This window comes from Elgaria multicarinata, chromosome 6, assembly GCF_023053635.1.
Source record: "Elgaria multicarinata webbii isolate HBS135686 ecotype San Diego chromosome 6, rElgMul1.1.pri, whole genome shotgun sequence".
Classification (NCBI taxonomy): Eukaryota; Metazoa; Chordata; class Lepidosauria; order Squamata; family Anguidae; genus Elgaria; species Elgaria multicarinata.
In genome coordinates, this window is record NC_086176.1 from 66,234,028 (window position 1) to 66,255,808 (window position 21,781).

At 39.9% G+C, this 21,781-nt stretch overlaps 1 protein-coding gene across 2 annotated transcripts in view; it reads right to left on the bottom strand.

Annotated features, from left to right (window-relative positions):
* The window catches only part of APC (APC regulator of WNT signaling pathway), a 64,616-nt gene that overhangs the window by 21,344 nt on the left and 21,491 nt on the right, over nucleotides 1-21,781 (bottom strand). Inside the window, exons 5-10 of one of the 2 annotated variants that reach the window (XM_063129526.1) lie at nucleotides 20,710-20,818; nucleotides 18,943-19,056; nucleotides 16,727-16,810; nucleotides 8,711-8,815; nucleotides 3,514-3,612; nucleotides 1,937-2,315 (exon numbers count right to left, since the gene is read on the bottom strand). In XM_063129526.1, coding sequence (XP_062985596.1) covers nucleotides 1,937-2,315; nucleotides 3,514-3,612; nucleotides 8,711-8,815; nucleotides 16,727-16,810; nucleotides 18,943-19,056; nucleotides 20,710-20,818 — 890 coding nt within the window. Of the gene's footprint in view, nucleotides 1-1,936; nucleotides 2,316-3,354; nucleotides 3,443-3,513; nucleotides 3,613-8,710; nucleotides 8,816-16,726; nucleotides 16,811-18,942; nucleotides 19,057-20,709; nucleotides 20,819-21,781 lie in introns of those variants that run through there. The other variant, XM_063129527.1, reaches the window with a different exon arrangement.

The following is a 21,781-nucleotide window of genomic DNA, read 5'->3' on the forward strand; positions in this document are numbered from 1 at the left end:
ATAGCCAGGATCCAGTGGATCTGAGATTGACCTATATGTTCCTCCTTGACAATAACTTCTGATGGTGAAGCCTTTACTCTACGTTCTGACAATCAAGGTGATTCATATGGTTTATAAAAAGAGGCAGAAAATTCTCTGTAACTGTGTCTACTCCAGGGGAGGATAACCTCCAGTACACTGAAGGGATTTCACCCCTCCCCAAGCCCCCTGAAGGAGAAGAATCCACATGTTATCTCCAATTGGAGGGATTTGGCTCATCCTCCCAATCAGAGGGCAAAGGGGAATCCCTTTGTAATCTCTGGTTAGAGGTAACAAGGGAATTCCATTGCACCACTCAGCTGGGGCTTGCAGGACTGACTCCTGCAAGCCCCTGCTGAATCCTTACCCATGCTCCAAGTCCATGCCTTGACCAGTATGTGAGTGAAGTGGGAAGGAGGAGCCAGACTTGGCCAGGGCTTGCAGAAGCCATCTCTTGCAAGCCTGGCCAAGTCCCTTTCTCTGTTGAGAGAAAGCTACAGAGCTACATTCCTCTCCCTGCACAAGAGAATTGAAGGGGGTGGGTGGAGAAGAAGGGAAAAGTAGATGGGAAAAGAAGGGAAAAGTAGATGTCTTGAGAGGGGTGACCTCATCTCCCTGACATCAGCCAGGTGAATATGTTAATCTGGCCCTGGACAGAAGTGGCTACTCTTCCCTAGTCTACACACTACAATACCTTCCCCAGTGAGGCTCATAAGGTGACTTCCGTGTAGACTTTTCAGCATTTGGTTAAGACTGCTCAAGACTTTGCTCAGTCATGTTATGTTTTTAGTTTTTATGTGATGATATAGTGAATTGATGTATTTTGCTATGCCATTTTATTTAACATTTTTCATAGTTTATTAGCAACTTCAGATGCCAGTGTTGTCAAAGAATATGGTGTACAAATAAAGGGAAAGGAAAGGAACCTCTCGTGCAAGCACTGAGTCATTACTGACTCTTGGAGGGACACCAGCTTTCGCTGACGTTTTCTTGGCAGGCCTTATAGCGGGGTGGTTTGCCGTTGCCTTCCCCAGCCGTTATTACCTTTCCCCCAGCTAACTGGGTACTCATTTTACCGACCTCGGGAGGATGGAAGGCTGAGTCGACCCAAGCCGGCTGCCTGAAGCCAGCTTCCGCTGGGATCGAACTCAGGCCGTGGGGAGAGTTTCAGCTGCAGAAACTGCTGCTTTACCGCTCTGCGCCACACATAAATAAATGGCTGAGACTGAAGATATTTCAAGGTAGTGGAACTTTCTCTCCTAAATCCAAAAAAAGTGTTGGGAGCATTGTATGGCTTCACATTTCACAAGCTACACACCTCATACTTATACCTTCTAACATATTGCTCCTACCTCAAATAAGTATTTCTAAAAGCTATCCTAGTATAAGAAAAATAGCAGGAAGCAATTATATTAAATAGAAAAGTGTAGTTGTATACATTTGTTAGAATGCATCTAAATATAATTTTACATGAAAATATTTTGTTGCACTGTAGGTAAGGATCTTTGAGGAATTCAGTCTTTGCAAATTTCTATACAAAATGTCCTGATCTACATATCTCAGACGAATGCAAAAATAGAAACTTAAGTTATCCACTGGATTTCCCATTACTCTAAATATTGTGATGCAGATCTTGGAAATTTAAACATATCAAAATTTGAATATGTATTTTGAGGGGCTTTTTTAAACCACAGATTAATGCAGAAATGGAACAGAATTGTGATAAAAACAAGCAAAAATGATATGGATTAAATAGATAAATCTGGCCCGCTCTAATTGTAGGTCAAATCTCTTCTTTAGCTTGCTTATAATATTTTAGACTACAAAACACTAGAACTTAACACTCTGACCTTAAAGAACATTTCACACTGTTTTTGAAACCTATCGGTAGCAATTGTAAGCATTATGACCAACATACTTGGATTTTTGTCCTGGTCCATGCCCTGATCGTGTGCTTCTTGCCATTCCCAACACGTTTCACAGTAAGCTCGGATTTGTTCTAAAAGATGGAGGACACGTATTTCTCGCCTGCCTCGCTTATCATCAGGTTGGGAGTGAATGATATTATGTAGAGCTGCACTAGCTCTGGCACGGGCCTCCTTACTGCCTCGGGAGTTTCCCAACAAAACAGAGTCTTTATCGTTGCCATGTAGAAGTTGAATGAGGAGGGGAAGACATCCAGACTGGCGCATAGCTATGCAGCTGTCCTGGGAGCTAGACATAGCTAGCAAAGTCCGTGACATGTCATCTTTATCATGAGTACCCAACATTGACAACAATGAATACACCATTTCAACCTGCAAAGCAAATAATTGTAGAATATTACCAATTTTTAAAATGTAAATGAGTAAACAGATGGCATATGCCACCAGAGAAATTTTGGAATGACTTCAAATAATTGTGAAACATACTGGTCATTAGCTATTTATTTAATTAAATTTATTTTGTAGCAACACAAAAAGAATAATGGCACCTAAGAGTCAGAAACATTCAAGAACATTATTTATTTATTTAAGCTTCCTCAAATGTTTAGGTAGAAAGGACTAATCTTTAATTCTCTCTCACATCTATTTCCCCAGATAACTGGTGTGCCAGCTACTGCTAGTGACGTTGCGCTACAGCAGTTAATGCTAGTGCAACACAATTTATTAGTGGTTGTGCCCCACTGGATAGTTTCATATTCTGGGTTATGCAGGAATCCTGGTTAGCCCTAAATGGGATTAACATCAATGTCAACATAATTGTTAACTGCAGTTATGTTTAGTGGTGATAATTGTAGGGATTTGCAGGCAATGAAGGGAGGAAACACTCAATCTTGTGGCCCACTCAACATAATGTCTACACTAGCTTTTTGTACACAAATTCTGGAATATATATTCAAATGTTATTATAAATAGCATAATGAATAGTAGATTAATGTCCACCATTTAATGCCACACAATTGGGGTTAATTTCTGGAATTCTATATGTAGATTAATAATACATCAGCTCTTTCACTAAATGTTTTCAGTTCTATTTCCTATATAAGCTATTAATTACTGTAACTTTAATACTTGACCTAAATACAGATATAAAATGCTTCATGAATTTTATTTTAAATTATTAAATACAATTATGATAGATTAAACACTAAAAATAGCAACAAAATCATAGCAACTGAGCAGCTGCAGAAATCCATTAATATCCCTAAAAGCAGCAGACTACTAAGCATTAAAAGCTTGTTAAAAATCTTCAACAGAGATCTGAAAACAAAGAGTATGCCCAGTGGATCTCCACAGGAAGGGCATGCCTTTTTTTGGGTGATACCACTTTAAAAGCCCTGCTTTTTGTACCCACCTGTTTGATCATGTGAAACAGAGTAGAAAACAGGGTCTCTGATGTTGGTCATAAAGCTCAGGCAGGTTTGTATGGAAGTATGACTAGTAATACCCCTTATAAAAGATGTGTTTTGATTGTATAATGTACGGTTACCAACTTGTAGAAATCTTCAGTTACCTTGGTACCCAGGTGACTTGTCAATCTTCGAGGAACAGAGTAACTACTATTAGAACTCATAACACTGGATGTCTCATGGTCCATCCGAGCAGCTGAACCCTGCAAGTTTAAGTAACAGTTATATGACAACAATACTTGTATAACAAAATCATTTTTAAAATGCAGTATTTTGCCATTCAACACAATTTGGAAGTTATGGTTAAATTAAACTTGACGTCAACTCAATAAATACCTAATTCTTTCAGAATTTGATTAATGAGGGGGAAATTGGTATCATTATTTTGTAGGGGAGCAAGCCAAAAATCAAGTGTAACTTACAGGGGAAGAAATAAAGAGTTCCATTTGTGGGGAAATTCCTTTAAACCTAGTCCCTGGGTGAAACAAAACAGCGTCATTCAGCCACCAAATAATATTTCCATATTTAGGGTTTTTTCCGTCATTTATTACAATGCATCCAATATCAGGGATATGCTTAGTTATGCGAGTTGTTCTCTCTCCTGTCAGGTAATAAAGAGACTATCCAGATATCTCTTCATTACCTGGGGAAATATTAAGAATGACTGTGATATTACATTTGTACAGCTTTTAACCACTTAAGGATGTGAATTTACTATGTGGTTTTTAAATGATTAATCTTAAATTATTGCAAAACTGAATGAAGATGCCTATTTGCAATATTTATATACTGCTCCCCATCCAAAAGATTTCAGAGCGGTGAACAACAAACAGAATAAAAGAATAAATATACTATAGTAAAAATTACTATTTTTAAAAGAACAAAGTTTGGATAAAACCTTAGTACTGGGGGAAAAATGCAGCTGGCTGAACAATGATGTTTTCAGTAGGTGTCAAAGAGTGTTACTTCAAAGAGGAAACACTTTCCTAAATGTATGCAACTTATGACCCATTCACTTTGTATACTGACCAAACAGGGGAAAACTATCCAAGGGTGCAATCTTATGGGGACGGCCGTCAGACTCCGAACTTGGAGGCCTTCTGCCTTCTAATGCAGAGCAGGAGAGATAGCAGAGGCAATCTTTGTTTCCATGCCGCCTGTGCTCTGCATTTTTGCTAGACGGAATGGAGGCTGGGGAAGCCAGAGAATTTCTCATAAGTAGGCCTCGCCAGTCTCCTCCCCTCCTCACCCAGGGGAACATCCTCCCAAGGTCACCTTTGCGATCTTAGGGGGGTTGGTAGCACAGTTCTCTTTGTGCCAGATGCAAGGATGAGGGGAACTCAGACTCCTGGTTCCAAGGTTGGAGTGCTGTCTTCAACCTCAGATCCAGGAATCCAAACCATCCTTTGCCCCCATCCCCAAATGCTATCTAGGAGCCATAGGATTGCTCTCTAACTTGTTTCTCCTTCTAATTTGACATGGAAGGATGGAATGTGGCCAATACATAGGTAGATGCTTACAGATTCCCAAGTCGCGGTGTTTTTGCTAGATGCCAGCCTCCCAATTTAATCAGAGGGACCGATATTGATCACACCAACTAACTGATTAAAGCATGTAGCTTTCCACTTATGATGTATACTAGCTAACTTCTAAAGTGATCTCTTAAGAACACCTCCATCTATGACTGAATTGGTTAATCAATTTTAATAGGGCATTTTTAATATGCATTTTATTAATTTTCCAACTAACAAACAAAATATACATGATTTAAATATAGATATTGACAGAGGATAGTAAGTACATTTACAGGCAAAAATATAGATAAAATCCATTGGTTGTGTATGGTTCTTCATAAAAACAAATTATATTTAGTCTCTCTTTAATAGTCTTGAGGAAAGGCTTTGTCAAATATTGGTGTATATGTCCTGATATGTATATACAATAAAATCATGCCTTTTTTATTTTTAAAAAACAGATATTTTGTTTAGCCAATTTCAGCTGGTACATCAATTCTTCTGCCATGTTTCCTATTCTACCCATGTTTTCTGTTCAGGCCTTACTGTTCTGGTTGGGCAGCAGACTCAGAAAAAGAGCAGAAAAGAGAATAATTCTAATTAGGTGCTAGCAGGAGGAGGGTGTGCCAACTCTGAGGAGTGAAGAGGAGATAGCAAACAAATGCTGTACCTGTAATTTGACTGAAAGAGGAAAGGTGTGTGGGGTGTGTGAAATTGGAGCAATCAAGGACAAAGAGGGAAGAGAAAAATGGAACAGCCAGAGCTTGGGTGGGGATAAAGTTTGTAGTAGGGTTATGTGAGGGTTGTTTAATCCCTAAATAACCCATTGTGGCTGGTTTCACTGTTGCATATTCAAAATATCTCCCAGCATGCGCTGTGGCTCATCAAGGGTTAGACAACCCATGGTGAGGCTGGTGTGCATTGTGAACTGGGTCTGTGTGTGTGTGTGTGTGTGTGTGAGAGAGAGAGAGAGAGAGAGAATTTGGGAGAGAGAGGGGTTGGGTGACTGAGACTTGCCCAGAGTCTCCAAGGAACTCCATGGCTAAATGGGAGATTGGATCTAGGTTTCCCAGGCCTGCTATGTTCAATTGGGCACTTCTTTTCTTGAGGTTTGGGTAAGAGATGGAACCACTAGAATTAAAATAGATCCTCTTAAATCACCATCAGATCTGTGACAGAAATGGTTCTGTAAAAGAGAGGGAACTGGGCTATACAAAACTAAAAAGCAGTGATACAAAACGTAGGAAGCAATGATACAAAACTAGGAAGCAAAGTATAAGAGAAAAGAGTCTGCATATTTTGCAAGCCCAAAGCTATCTCCTGCTCCAGAAGAAATAGAAGATAATTTTACAACCTGAAGTCCTGCTGGAGTAATGGTGTGTCCATGGATCCTAATATCAAATCCTTATTATCAAACTTGATTTTAATAAGTTATAGAGCTTAACTTTATTAGCCATTATGCTGATAACTAATCAATGTGGACTCTACCAGAAAGTCTAACATTTGTCAAAAGGCCCAAATCAAGTTGAACTATATTTATTAGTATCACTGGCTTGGATCAAAACAGCTCCAGCAGAAGGTGTCTCTGGCCCCTCGTCTTCTTAGCAGCATCCCCCAAAAGCTTCTCCCGAATGTCAGGGGACCCTCCAGATGGTCTCTTACACAAGGGACTGAGGAGGAAGTGGGGATTAATGCAAATCAGGTGGAGACACCTACTATGATCAGGAGCTATGCTCAAAGAAAGTGCCACCCCAGTTTTCATGATTCCCCCTTCCTTCTCAGTTCCCTGTCCCATAGTCTACCCCAATTAGGAGGGTTCCACAACCCTCAGGAGAGGACGTAGGTTGTATCTAGGGACTGCCAGGAGGAGGAAAGGCTAGGAAAGTCATTTTCTGGCCATCCACCAGTGCTTCTCTGGATCCAAGCCACTGAAAACAGAACCAATATTAAAAATACCTCTTCCCCTGACCCAAGCTAGTAAAATAGACTGCTGTATAGCAGGCTTAATTGCTCTTCTCTCATGTACTCTCATTCTCTCTCACCTATCCCCAGCCGCTCCTACACTTTTCTCCTAGTTAGCCCAACTGGATCAACTACATCACTTCTGTTCTCATCTTATATGCTAATTTTTAATCCTTCTAATATTCCATTCTTGAACAAATTTCAAATGGATTTTTTTTCTAAGGAAGCTAATTCAAATTCATCAGCTAACTTGGAAACAACCACACATTTCAGCAAATTCCACTTCCACCATCAATGCAAAATGCAGTAGAGCAGAGAACATGCAGACCAATGCAGTGATCAAAAGAAAGCTTGCCTCCTAGAAAATATCCATTGTGGACAAATATTCTGTTATAATATTGTTCAACACTGTCTGGAAAAACTAACACTTCAAGTTTTTGTACCCCAAGAATTTACAGTAAGATACATAAAGATGAACTGAGCTGGGTTCCAGAAAAAAATATGCTGGTGCCCAATCCATTAAGCCTTCTCTCCCTGGCCTTTCATTAAAAGCAAGTAATCCCAAATGCCTCATAGCAAGACAGACTGAGTCACTCATATCCATAAAGCTGGAGGAGAAAAACGATTAATACTTTAAGCCCCATTTCTGATGAGGAAAACTGAGAACTACTTTAAAAACAAAACCTGCAAGGTTCATTTTTTCTGTATTCATACCAAGCTCATTGGCTAGAAGGCACTTTTTCCATTCTCTCCTCATGAACCAAATAAAGTTCATCCACAGTAAATTCCCATTCATATCAGAATAAAAAACACAATTTTTACAAGGTGTGACACAGCTTATTTACAATAACATGCCCTCATATGAAAAGAATGTGTTTGATTTTTACATGAGAACATTGCTTTCATTACGATTTAGAGTAGGGTTATTGCTCAGAAAAAGTAAAGTAAATTACTCAAAATAAAAATATATTTGAACTAGGATAGTTAACCCTCCCTGCAACATAACTCTGAGTAGTCTCAATGACATCAAACAGGGCTAATTGTAGGGAAAGAATCATAAAATAGGTTAAATTTCATATTATATTTGAAGCCACATATAATATACTTTAAAATGATTTGAATAATTTTTATGGCCAAACAGACATTATGAAAAATGTAATGGTCTGAAGATACAATAATTCCAGTTACTAATGTAGAGATTCTAGAGCATAGTCACATATGATAAAGTGCTCATGGAAGAAAAATACATAGCAATATTAAATTAGATAATATTCTTTATCTAAATGACTGCTAAAAATGTCCCACATATAAAGACAGAGCTGGACAACATCCAGATTAATGCATATCACAAAGCAACAGTAGTAAAATATATCTATTTTCAACATAAATGCACAATCTGATTGATTAAATTATCCAATGGTTTATATAACATTGCCTTTAATGGAAAAAAGCAAATTATTTTAACCAGAAACATCTACTTCAAAATAATTTTGGAAGCCATTTTAAAATAGTATGAAAGAAAATTATTTGCATTTCTTTAAAAAAATAATAATTTAAAAATACAACGAAATCAGTTTGAAAGAGGTTTGCACAATAGTCATTTGAACAAGAATCGTACTAGGTGATTCTCATAATGTGGAATATTTAACATCTATCTATAAAAATCATTTGTAGCTGATTAAAGAGCTTTCATCTCCAGTGGCACGACTTCTCCGATTTAACACATACGAAGGAATCCATTCAGGCACATTTTTTGCCACAGCAAAATTACTATTTCCAACCCACAAAAAGCACCATATGTTTATAAATAAAATCCCGGCTTTACCTGGCTACTGCCAGCAGTTGCCACACTGATTTCTGCTGCTCCTTGACCTTCATTTTGCCTCTCCGCTTCATGCGAGCCTGCATCATGCTTGCTTGGAGGTGCCCTCTGTTAATGTAAGAGTTTATGGCGTTACATATAGAAATGGGAGCACACTTTATCATGCACCGCCTTCTAAAAACTGTGAATGCATCAATGCTGTAGCTTCACAAAGCCACTGAACTGTGCTTTGTATTTCATAACCTCTAGCCTCAATAATTAGCAGCCGAGACTGACTGTCTTAGCAAAATTGCAGGATGAAAGTGAAGCATGTCCTCTGAGGATTATAGCCCTAGAAGACAAAGGATTTGCTGTGAGACGCAAAACACCATCCTCCACCAGCTGTGCTCACATCACTATCAGAAATATAACAGAATTGGAGCAAAGAACTGTCTCTTCTGCAATGTCACATGATCTATGTATTTACTGGAGGCTATGAGTAGAACAGTTAAAATATTACTTATGCTTTGCAATCAAATAGAAACACCTTCTGGGTGGATAGCCCAAAATACACATAGTACGTCAGTTTTGTACTAATGGCATCTTTCCACATTACAGTTATATCATGACCTAAGCTGTAGCAACCATTTTAACACAAATTTTTTAAAAACAAGTGCTTTGTCCCTAGCCTAATAATTCTTTTACTAGATGAATGGCGTACAACGTAACAGAAAAAACACTATTTTTCTTCTTATAAAAGCAATCTCATAGACATAAAATAAAAAGACTTTTTTTTCATAGTGACAGACACACACGGAACTGCATACACACTTATTTGGCTTTTAACAATTCCAGCTGAATACACACACTTATCCTGTGGGGAAATCCCTACAGAATAGGGTTTTAAAGGATTCACAAACTCTCATATACAGGACAGATTAGATAAGTGCATATTGCCTTCAAACACTGTATGGACCTGTTTATTCAAAAGAGTTCAATGCCATATCAGACTGTTGGGTTTATGACTAAAGCTAATGGCAGGAAATAAACCTCAATTTGGAACTAACAGAATAATCTGGGGCATAGAATAATCTAAGACATAATCCATTATGTTCAATCTTTTTTATTAATTGGACTCAAGTCAGATTATATTGTATGTGGCATTGCATAGTAGTTAAGCCAAATTCATATAAACCAATCAAATAAGAGCTTTCTTGGCTTTTCCCCGCCCCAGGAATCTGTCAAGACATGCCTTCAAAATTCAGGCTTGTGTAAGTATCAATCTGATCTCAGAGCAAATACTGTATGCAACATAATCATCAGAACTAAATTAAATACTAGTAACACAGGCTCTAGCCCAATATAGACAAGTGAAAAGTTGAAATAAACCCAAAGTAATTCTCATTTGTTCATTATATTTCTACATGGCTCTATATGCAAAACTCTCTGGGTAGGTCAAAAAAATTAGATTTTATTCTGCACCTAGAGCTCGATGTTTCAAAAGGGTAATACCACACTCACGACCTTGTGTTTTATCTACCCAACCAATTCACTGAATGCAGGGTTGGTATGACAGTCAACTGACCACTTAGTAGACTGCTTGTTGTTTGACTGTGGACAAATATTGACAATAGTCTGGAAAATGATAGCCTAGTAAGTGGGAGTCTAGCTTTGCAGTTGCATTATAGTGTCATCTGATAGCAAAGACAGCAAAGCCACGGTCCCCAACCTTTTTGGGTCAGTGGGTACACTTGGAATTTTGGAAGTGTTGTGATCACTCACACAAAATGGCTGCTGATGGGGCTGGCCATTCATAAAATGGCTGCCATGATAGCCATGACCATTCACAAATCTCCCAGAAGACAAAATGGTCATGCGATAAGAAAGTTTACTTGCCCAAGAATCTAAGTACATGGAAAAGATGGGTCTGAGCTCTAAAACACAAACCCACTCTTTTGAATAAATGGTTTTCTGCTCCAACACCCATTTCACAGAAGGCAAACTGATGAAGCTCAGATACAAGCAACTTGGTCAAGAAACTTAGCACAAGGCAGACATAGGGTCTGAGCCTTAAATGGCAATTACATATTTTCCTCTACAAGGCACAACAAATATCCATTTCACAAAAGGCAAATGATGATGATCAAAGAAATACACCCCAGGCAACACATACACTATGCCAAAATAAACAAATCTCCCAGCACATACCCACCAACCAACACACACAGCACAGGCAAAACACCCCCCTTACACCCCACCCCCATCTAGCCTCCTGGGATACTCCCCGACATCTCTTCTAGCCCGTAGGATACTTCCTATCACCCCAGCTAAAACAAGGAAAGAGTAAAATAATCAAATCAGTAGCAGATAAAAACAGAAGCGGAAAACCAATCAAAGATTAAAATTTCATATTTAAAAGACTTGGGGGGAAATAAAAAGATCTTTGCCTCAAGCTTTGTACAACAGAGAAGCGTGATTTCCAAGTCCTTTAGAAACTAACCTTTTAGGAATTTAAGTCCCCTTTTACACCAACCACAGCACCAATTGAGAATTTTGTTAACGCATAACTAGAGGAGTGAATCAAGAAAAACCTTGAATTGGTTGATGGGTAGGCTGAAATAACAGCCAGGTAGACTCTGATCAGTGTAAGTTTAGATCCTTTATCAAAAACTGAATGGAGAAAAAGGTAGGTATAGCATCTATCGAGTCCGAAAGAGGGTCAAAGTTATTTCATTCGGTACATTTAGAGAAGCTCTTCTATTTACTATCATAAGCCTTGTCATTGGGTTATTTTTAGCTTGCAAAATCGGTTGGACTTTGTTAGAGAACTAACTCACTACTGATGGATTTTCCAAGCTGTGCGTCTATGTGTGTGTCTCGATCCAGATGTTGGTTGCGACCATATTCCATGGTCAATAGTACTGGTATCAACAGCAGCCAGATAAAGTCCCTCTTCGCTAATTTGAGAAGATGGATGAACCATGTTCTCTCAGCCACCAAGGCATTATTAGTATATAGTCGGTGGCCTCTGGCCTGATCTTTTGCAGAGCTTTGATGTTTAGTGGGAACAGGAGGGTGCGGAGGCAGAATAGGCACCCCAACCATTAGATTTGGAATGTGTCCCCAAAAGCTGACTTGCCAATTCCTCCTCTCAAGCAGAACTTGTGGCATACACTGTTCTGAGCGGTAGCAAACAAATCCATATCCGGAGTTCCACACCTCTGAACATGAGATGAAAAAATAAGTGGGCCAGTTGCTACTTGTGAAATGTCAGGTAAGTCCAGTTTATGGAGACTGCTAGAAGGTTGTCCTTGCTTCCCATATGGAGGGCCGTGAGACAAATTCCCTTGGACACAGCCCAAGTGAAGATCTTGATGGTTCTGGTGACAAAAACAAGATGACTTGAGTTTCCCCTTATTTTTTGAAATGTCACAGTATGGCTGTGTTGCTTGCGAGCACCTGAACATGTCTGTTGCGGAGCCTTTTGTACCAGCAGCAATTTGAGCACATTGATATGAAGGCGCTTTTCAGTATGGTCCCATCTGCCATGTATTTGGAGAGGCCCACAATGTGCTCCCCAACCCAGTAGTGAGGCATCAGTCACAAGTATACAAGACAGAGTTGGCTGAACAAAAGGCATGCCCTGAAGAAGATTGTGCAGGTTTGTCTATCATAACAGCATTGATGTGATCTTGTTTGGTATTGTTAGTTGAACCCAGCAGGTGTTGATGGAATTTGAAAATGTCTTCAGAAACCAGCCCTTGTAGACATCACATGCAGAACCTCACCCAAGCCACCTCAGAGACTGTTGCCATTGGATATGAAAAGCCATCGTCCTGCAGTGTCAAACAAGCTTGCAAGCCAATTCAACAAGACTTAAAGTCCTCTTTCAAAGGAGATATGCTCTCACTATCCTTGAAACCAAGATTGTTCCAATAAACTGGATAATCTGTTTCAGTTTCAGTGTGGCTTTTTCCTCATTGATGAGAAGACCCAAGCCGCTCAGGAGGTTTCAAACAAGCACTATCACCTGCATCAGAAGTTTTCTGGATGATGCTACTACCAACCAAATCATCCAAATATGGGTAAACCTCGATGCCTTGAGTCTGAAGATATGTACACACTACTGCCATATGTTTTGTAAATACCTTTGGCACGGTGGTTAGGCTGAATGGGAGGACCCTGAATTGCAACATTTCTGTCCCAATGATGAATCTCAGATACTTCTTCTATGGTGATATGTAAGTAGGCATCTTTGAGATCCACTGCCCCAACCATACCCCTTGGGAAAGGAGAGGCATAATTGTAGCCAATGTGGTCATCTCAAACCTCTTTGTCCTGATGAACATGTTTAGAACTCTGAGGTCTAATATAGGGAGAAGTCCCCTATCTCTTTTCGGTACCATAAAGTAATGAGCAAAGAATTCATCTATTGTTCAATTTGGCAGGACATATTGGTTAGTACCTTTCTTTAAAAGAAACTCTGTCTCCAGCTCTGTCACCCACACACTACCAACAGGAGGGAGGACTTCAAACTCTATGCTGTATCCATATTGGACAATGGTAAGGACACAGGAGTCCGATGTTATAGCAATCCAATTTGGCAGGAAATGAGACAGGAGAAATTTATTTATTTATTTATTACAATTTTATACCGCCCAATAGAAAACAACCAACAGGTTAAAAGCACAAATACAAAATACAATATAAAAATCCAAAGATGGGGGGGATTGGCAGTGAAGCAAAGAAAAACTGGGCTGAATCGAGATTCCACACAGCTGCAGAGCTTATATACGTGATGCATAGAGTCCATGAAGAAGAACTATCCATTTTCACTCGGGACTGACAGAAGTGGCCAGAGAGTATTTGTTTTCATTGGTGCTGAAATTGGTGAAAAAGAGGATTACGGCCTGAGTATTGTTGAGACTAGTGAAAAGGTTGTTGTTGTAAGGGTAGGGTGAGGGTTAACCGGACCTTGGGACTGGCATGTCTTTTAATTTGTGACTTTTATGGTTCCATAGGAAGGGAGATAAGAACCAGGCAGCTGTATGGGGAAGAAGACTGGAGCCAAGCTGATTGTAACTGTCTTGTGTCCTTGAGTGATTAACCATCCCGAGCAGAGGTGTGAAGCAACTCCACGCATCAAAGCTGAAGGGAGGGGGGAAGGAGTGAAAAGAATAGTATAAAGACATCCCTGTGAAGGGAACAGGGAGGTGTCGGCTGAGTTCGGTCTGGGTGACGTATGAATTGTAGTTTTAGTTTTTAGCTTGCTTGCTCTGGGTTCTTACATATATATGCATGCTTTTATAGTTTTATTCTGCTAATCCCATGTATTCCTACCCTTTTCCTAATAAATGGTCTTAAACCTCATTTTGTGTGAGCTGTGAGTGTCTGTGCCTGGGGATCCGTGCTAAATCCAGTCAAGAAGCCAGCTGGTTGCTGGGCGCTCTTCCTTTACAGTTGTCAGAACCAGTATTTAGGCCTGTACAATGTTGCGTAATTCCCATTTTTTTAACTCTCATCTTATCTTTCTGTATAGCATCCATAGCTTCATCCTTCTTCAAGTTAAAGAGGCCTTCGCCACTGAATGGATGTGAGACTGAGCTTTTGGTGTCAAGCCCACCAAATGAAGCCACACGTGTCTGCTACCCCCACCATAGCCTTTGGTTTGCTATCTGCCTGGTGACATGTGATGTTAATTTGCTGATGAGATGGCTTCATCGCTTCTGTTTGAAACAATCTAGCAAAGTCTCTATAGCCTTCTGGAAAGCAATCACATAATGATCCGATTTCCCCCCACAAAAATAACAGGTATTGCAACATAGTGGTTTGGTAGTTAGTCACTTGTAGTGACTAACTACAAGTGACTAACTTGTAGTCACTGCTAAAAGATAGATCTTCCATGCCAACAAATCTAATCGATGGCACTCTTTTTCCGACAGAGAGGCGTGAATCTTTTGAGACTTGCCTTGAGATGACTACACTATAATGGAGTTGGGTTGATAGGTAAACAAGAAATAAGTGTCATTCTCCTCCACTCTATACAACGACTCTAAGCATTTTGATGTTGGTGCCATCGATGATGGGGCTTTCCAAGATTCCAGGACTGTCTGGAGTAGCGCTGGCAAGAAAGGAGTAGAAAAGAGAGCCACTGTGTCTGTTTAGATAACATCAAACACAGGGTCTTGAAGGCGTTCTGAGGGTTGCTGCATCTCGATACCAACGGACTCAGTATCTGATCTGTAAAGGGTATAAGTTCACCGAGAGTGATGCTCCCTCTTGTGTACCTACCACCTCCTCTTGTGATAAAATGGAAGGAGGTACTGAGGAGAAAGAAGTAGAATCAGACTGTGGGGAGGCTGATCTCTTGCGCTCTGTATCTCCCCGAGGATCTCTCTGTACCAACTCTGGCAGAGAAGAAAATGAAAGATTCAATTGAAAGGTAACTGCAGCATCACAAGGCTGAACAGGTGGCACCCGGAGCAGTGATGACTGATTCTTCATAGAGGTAGATGGCTTTGGAACCAGAGGTGGAGCTAAAAAGGAATAATCCAGTGCTGGACACAATACACCCCTTTATTTATTTATTACACTTATATACCACCCCCATAGTCAGGGCTCTCTGGGCAGTTTTGATCCAGAAAGAAGTGCCGATTGTCATATTGACAAGGCATACATGGAGGAAGAGACCAGTTAGAGTACCTATCCGATTCACATATTGGTGATCTGGACCTCCAGTGCAAGTCCTGAGCACTCAGACCGACACGGTTCTGTGGAAAACTCCCAGCATCGATGGTTGCTCTGCACCATTAGAAGCCGTATAGGAGAATACGTTTGTGAGTTGCCAAGATCCCTCAGCGGCAAAAGATCCTTTATTTCTCCCTCAGATGTCAAAGCCATGCAAATCGGGCCTGACATCAGTACTGCTGGGGACCCTTGTCGGTATGGGAGAGTCCAATAATGGAGGGTGTATGGAATTGATGTTTGCACAGACTCACAAGACTTTTGGGGGTTAGAGTCCTGCTTATTTCACCGCTTCTTCCTGTTTTACTTTCTGCACATCCACAGAAGGCTTAAGTGCTTTAGCTTTTTAGAAAGTTTTTTTTTTTTTTTTTTACCAATGGCGATGGTCAGACAGTGACCTGGAGTAGGTGGGTCAGTCCAACCTGTGATTAGAGTTGGCGTCTGAGAACAAGCTGGCGAAGAAGACTGCATCTCTGCCAACGTAATCAGTGCGTGCAGTTTGGAAATCGTTGGCTTCTTTGAGTCCACAGCCTCTAAGGCTTTTTCCCCAAAGCATCGCTTTCAAATGATCTGAGCAGTTGCATCTTGCTTATTTAGTAAAACTCATACATTAGTGGCAAGTCTCAACCATGTGCACTTCCCCAAGACAGAACAAACGAAGTGAACACAGTAGGGGGTAGTTTGTTGCCACAGTGCACACATTTGAGAAAAGGGGCCTTAACTGGAATACGCGCCCTGCAACATTCAAAGATCGAGAAACACGGCAATGAAGAAGCCTAATTTTACTTTTTACTTTTTTAAGAGAGAAAACTAACAGGGGAATGTATAGAAAGAGCAAATGGGGGGGGGGGAAACTAACTACCTCAGCGAACAACAAGACTCTTAAAGAGAGCCAAGTCCTGACGAGGCAGCCAGCAAGTCAGTCGAAAGAATACCCAGGGGAAGGGTGGGAACCCACTGGGACATGTACAGTAGGACAGTAGGAGAGGGTTTTCCCCCAAAACACACTTCAGCTACAGAGGTTTCCTGAACTGAGGTTCCGCGCAGGCACAGAGCCCATATGTGTGATGTACAGAGACCACAAAGAAGAATGTGTGTATGAAATGTGTAGGAAGGGGAGGGCACTCTCAATCCTCTAACCAAGGCTTGGAGATAGGAAAGAATCATAGCTCAATGGTTCAGTACATGCTTTTCACGCAGAAGACAAAAAATAAATGCAGCAGAAATTGAGTCCTTATGATGCAGGCTTATAAACAGCACTGCCTTCAAAAATATATATGCACAGTAAACACCTACCTCTGCTTCAGCGACTTGGGACTGCAGGAGCTGTCTTATGCGTAGGATGTCTTTCTCAATTTGTTGAATTCTAGTTACTCTCTCCTTGAATAACAAAATTTCCTAGTGGTTAGTGGGGGTGGGGGAGAAATATCAAGCGAACTACAGAACAGAGCTGTTTACACCAGACACACAAAATTAAATATATTTAAACTTGAAAACAGAAGTGTATGAAGCTCCTGATGCAGTGTAACACTTTTTTAAAGAAAGTATATTACTTTAGTACATACTATACCAGGAGTCTCCAACCTTTTTAGGCCCATGGACACATTTAGGATTTTGCAAAAGTGGCCTAGGAACCATCACAAATTAGCTACTGTAGGGAAGTAGCTCCTTTTCTTTCCTTCGTTTCTTCTACCACCTCTCTCTCTCTTTTTCTTTCTTTTTTTTCTTCCTCCCCCCTCCCTGGCTCCTCTTTCCTTCCTTCTGTCCATCCTCTCTCTTTCTGGCTCTTTTTCTTTCCTTCCTTCTGTCTTCTCTCTCTCTGTCTCTCCCTCCCTCCCTCCCTCCCTCTCCGGCTCCTCTTTCCTTCCATCTGTTTGTCCCCTCCCTGCAGCCCCTATCAGGCTCCTCTTTCTTTCTTTCCTTCCTTTTCTCTGGCTCCTCTTTCTCTCTCTCTCGTTTCTCTTTCTTTCTTTTTCTTTCTTTCTCCCCCCCTCCCCATTCCCGTGCAAATGAATGGAGCAAATTTCTCCATTCATTTGAATGGGGCAAGAAAAAAGCTGGGTAGAGGAAGGGGCAAAGATCACACACAACCTGCCGCAATCAATAACCCTGTTGTTCCAAGGGTCCTTGGGATGGACTTCATTTTGGCAGAGGGCTTTTCCCATCCCTGTTAAAGCCAATGGACCAACTGCTCTATTATGTTTAATATGGCAGGTGCCAGGTTGGAGCCCCCTGCTGTAAAACTATTACACGTGCAATGCATTTTCCAGAGAGACCCAAAAGAAAGACAGCTCAGGAAAAAAAATATTGATATGTTTCTTCTACATTTCCCCCATCTTTCTGCTTCTTTCTGTTTTCTGTTCTCATTCTATTAATGCATCAGTTGCTGGGGAACATGGGCAAGAGGGAGCTGTTGCATTCATATCCTGCTTGTGGGTTTCCAGCAAGCAGTTGGTTGGCCATTGTGTAAAATGAATGCTGGATTATTAGATGGACCTTGGTTTGATCCAGGATGGCTCTTCTTAAGTTCTTACAAAAAGTCAGAATAATATATTCAATCGCCTACTGTGATTGTAATAAGTCAAATCGTTTATTTATTATTTATTTATATTATTTTTTTAGAGTATTTTTATCCCGCACCTCAGCCAAAAATGTATTTATTTATTTATTACATTTCTATACCGCCCCATAGCCGGGGCTCTCTGGGCGGTTCATAAAAATTAAAAACAGGCTCTCGGAGCGGCTTACAATTTATGTTTTATACAAACAAACCAATTTAGATATACTTGGCTGGCATAATTCATGTCTTCTTATTTTTTAGTGAATCTTAAGAGAAGTACTTTCACATATATAGGTGCATTATTACTTCCAGAAGATTGTTGTAGCCTGTATGGCTAAAGAACAATGATTTTTAAATGTTAAATGGCCCTTTGAGTGTCAATTGCCGCAACAGAATTTTTGAAGCACTTCTCTAGAGCATGGTCCTGTGTCACTAAACTCTGCAGAATCAAGGTCAAGGAACCACAGCAAATGATGTGACTCAGAGCTATTCTTTCTCACTGCCCCGTTTTCCCCAAGGGAGATATTAGGAGAGGCCATCAAGCTCACACTGACTTCTGCTCTCTCATCAAGCATGGCTTTCCTTACTCTGAGGAAAAGTGGATAATCAAATCAAGAGGTCCTATGATTACTTGGACTCAGAATCTCTGTTATACTAGGATGTAATGGGCAATCTTATATTTCCCAGTTAGCCTCTTTGCTAAGAAGAGTAGGGAAACAGGTTGCAAGAAGCAGAGAGAGCTACACAAAAGCTCTAGGCAGAAAAAAAACATTATTGTAATTATTTTCTTTACTATATAGTTATCAGATACACAATTTGAAAGGAAGATAGTATTTCCTTCCCAGCAGCTTTAAATACACAATATTTAATTTTTTTGTTTTGCTAAAGCTAACTAATGCAGTTGGCACAGACAGATCTTTTATTTTTTGCAAAAAACCTGACACATAATTACCTGGGCTCGCTTCTCCATGTCCTGGCAAGTACCTAGCTGTTCTTCCATAGCAGCTCTAATCTGCCTTGCCTCATACTCCAATTGTCTTCTGGTCATATCTGTCTGTAAGGAGAACTAGAACCAAGAAATAAATAAAACAAGTCCAGCCAATTACAATGCTGACAACCTATTCACATACTCTAAACAAGGAATTTAAAAATATAGACCTAGCCCTGGTTCACACATAACCACCTCAACAACGCACCCTCACAATGTCTGCCTGTAACAATAAGCTGTGGTACATCCTCACCACAGCTTTAATTTTCAAAATGGTGGCTGCCAATAAGAAACCACACTGGGAAATTCACCCATGGTGGCTTCTCCTCAGAACAATCTGTATAGGCTAGAACAAAACCTAATGAGAATGTCCTTTTCTCAATATAGTTGGTGTGGTGTAGTGGCGAAAGTGTTGGGCTGGGAGCTCCGGGTTCTAGTCCCCACTTGGCCATGGAAACTCACTGGGTGACTTTGGGCCACTCAGACTCTCAGCCTCACCTACCTCACAGGGTTGTTGTTGTTGTGAGGATAAAACAGAGAGGAGGATTATGTATGCTGCCTTGGGTTCCTTGGAGGAAAAAAGGTGGGATATAAATGCAATATAACAAAAAACTACATTGTCAAAATGAAGCCATTCATAAAATGAAATCTATAAACTTGTAAAGAGCCATAAAAATATTGCAGTGCATTTTGTAGACCTCTCTATCTCCCTCCCCTAATGTAATAAGGCAGTGTCCACATGTCTGCCAACTAACAGGTCCCCCACAACCCTATTTTCCTTTTGAAATGTCTTGGATGATGGGGGAACAGAAAAAAAAAAGAAAACAAACCAGAGAGGGGATTCTCTTCTCACTCATGGTCTTTAGTTTGGGGTTTTGGAAAATGTGGGAAAAATATGTTGTGTAGATAATAAAAGCCCTATCTTTCGATTGTTTTATACAGAGTGCTTGTGATATAGTGAGTTAAGGCACAATCCTATGCATGTTTTTTCTGACTAAACATGCATAGGATTGCACCCTTAAACATTTCAATAAAACAAAGATGTTTTGAGACCCTAAACACAAATTCAACCTTTCACATCTTCAGATTTTATCTATAGTTTATGTACTGCGATGAAGCCCAGCCATTTTTTTAAAAAAGCTCTTGATAAGCCAAATATTATGCTACATAGATACAGATAGCATATATTGATATATAGAATACATATAAGCCTGAATCTTTTCAATGATGACTGCTCATTCACAAATAGGCTAATTTCCTAACAAAGCATTCCCACAACAGAGTTCATAAACCATACTAGTCATGGCTGCAGTTTGGCATAATGTGGACTTCTTTTGAGTTCAATAGTATTCTGGATTATCAGTTTCCTTTGTAGATAAAACTGCTTCTTAGAATTATTTGAGTAAACACGAGAACTGCCAAATAATTGTTAATAATGTATTGTGAAAGGCTGGATAAAAGTTCGAGGGAATAGACTCCTCCATGAAGAGAAGGATGGGAGCAGATAGCTTGATGTTTTCCCTTTCTACAACAATATTCTAGAAACAAATTATAACTGGTATTGGAATAGTTGTGTAAGTTTTCACGTTTACACAGGAAATTCTCAGTAATTGTACTTGATCTTTGCATGAATGCTAAAGTAATGTATTTCAAAAAGAATTGTAAAACAGAAGTCCTATACATAATATTGATTGTATAAAACAGAATAAATAGATTGCTACTATTACTTACGTTTTCAGTAAGAGGAAGACTATCTATCCTCTTTGTAAGATTCTGAAGCTGAGCATAATACCAGTCTTTTTCTTTTTCTTCCTTTTCAAGCTCAGCAAGCAAGAGAGATCTATAAATGAAGAAACAAGTTTCAGCCATAATGCCCTATTAGCTGCCAGAAATTGGTAATAGTTTTTATACAAATTGAGCCATTGGGAAAGAAATTTGGATTAGGTTTCTCTTCCTGACTTCTCCATTCAACTCATGTGCCACTATTAGTAATACATTCTGCATATGGCTCAGTTTCTACCTCTAAAAGGAAAAGGAGAATACTTGTGATGCAGTTTCAAATGTATTTCTATGAATGTTATTTTCTATTGCACAGGGAATTGTAGGTGTGTGGGAGCTCACACCCAGACTCTTTCTTTATGAGAACACTGTGGGTGAGAATAGACATGAAAGTCTATGGTTAACTCTGTACTAATCTAAATTTTGTAAAAAGAACAATATACTTACATTTTAATTATTTTAAACTTTTTTATTTTATTTTAAAATTTTATTTTAAAATTTATTTTAAAATTATTTTAAACTTTAAACAGTGTGGTGTAGTGGCTAAAGTGTGGGACTAGGAGTCGGGAGATCCGGGTTCTAGTCCCCACTCAGCCATGGAAACTCACTGGATGACTTTGGGCCAGTCACAGACTCTCAGCCCAACCCACCTCACAGGGTTGTTGTTGTGAGGATAAAATAGAGAGGAGGAGGAAGATTATGTATGCTGCCTTGGGTTCCTTGCAGGAAGAAAGGCGGATTATAAATGACTCCCAGTCTGGCACTCTAACCACTACACTTCACTGTCACTTGAATAGTAGTCACCATCCCTCATGGCAAGCTTTTTGAAATAAAACTCACAGGTGCTTTAAAAGCAATGTAATATTGGGGTTCTCTGATGAAACAACACATTTCAGAATTCACCTGGGCACGCAAAATGAATTTGGCATTTCCAAAAAAGCCCACTTGGTCCTGCATGGTCAAATATTTGTGGTTCCAAGAGAGAAAGGCTAAGGCACCAGTTCGTGTTGTTCTATGGAGAAAT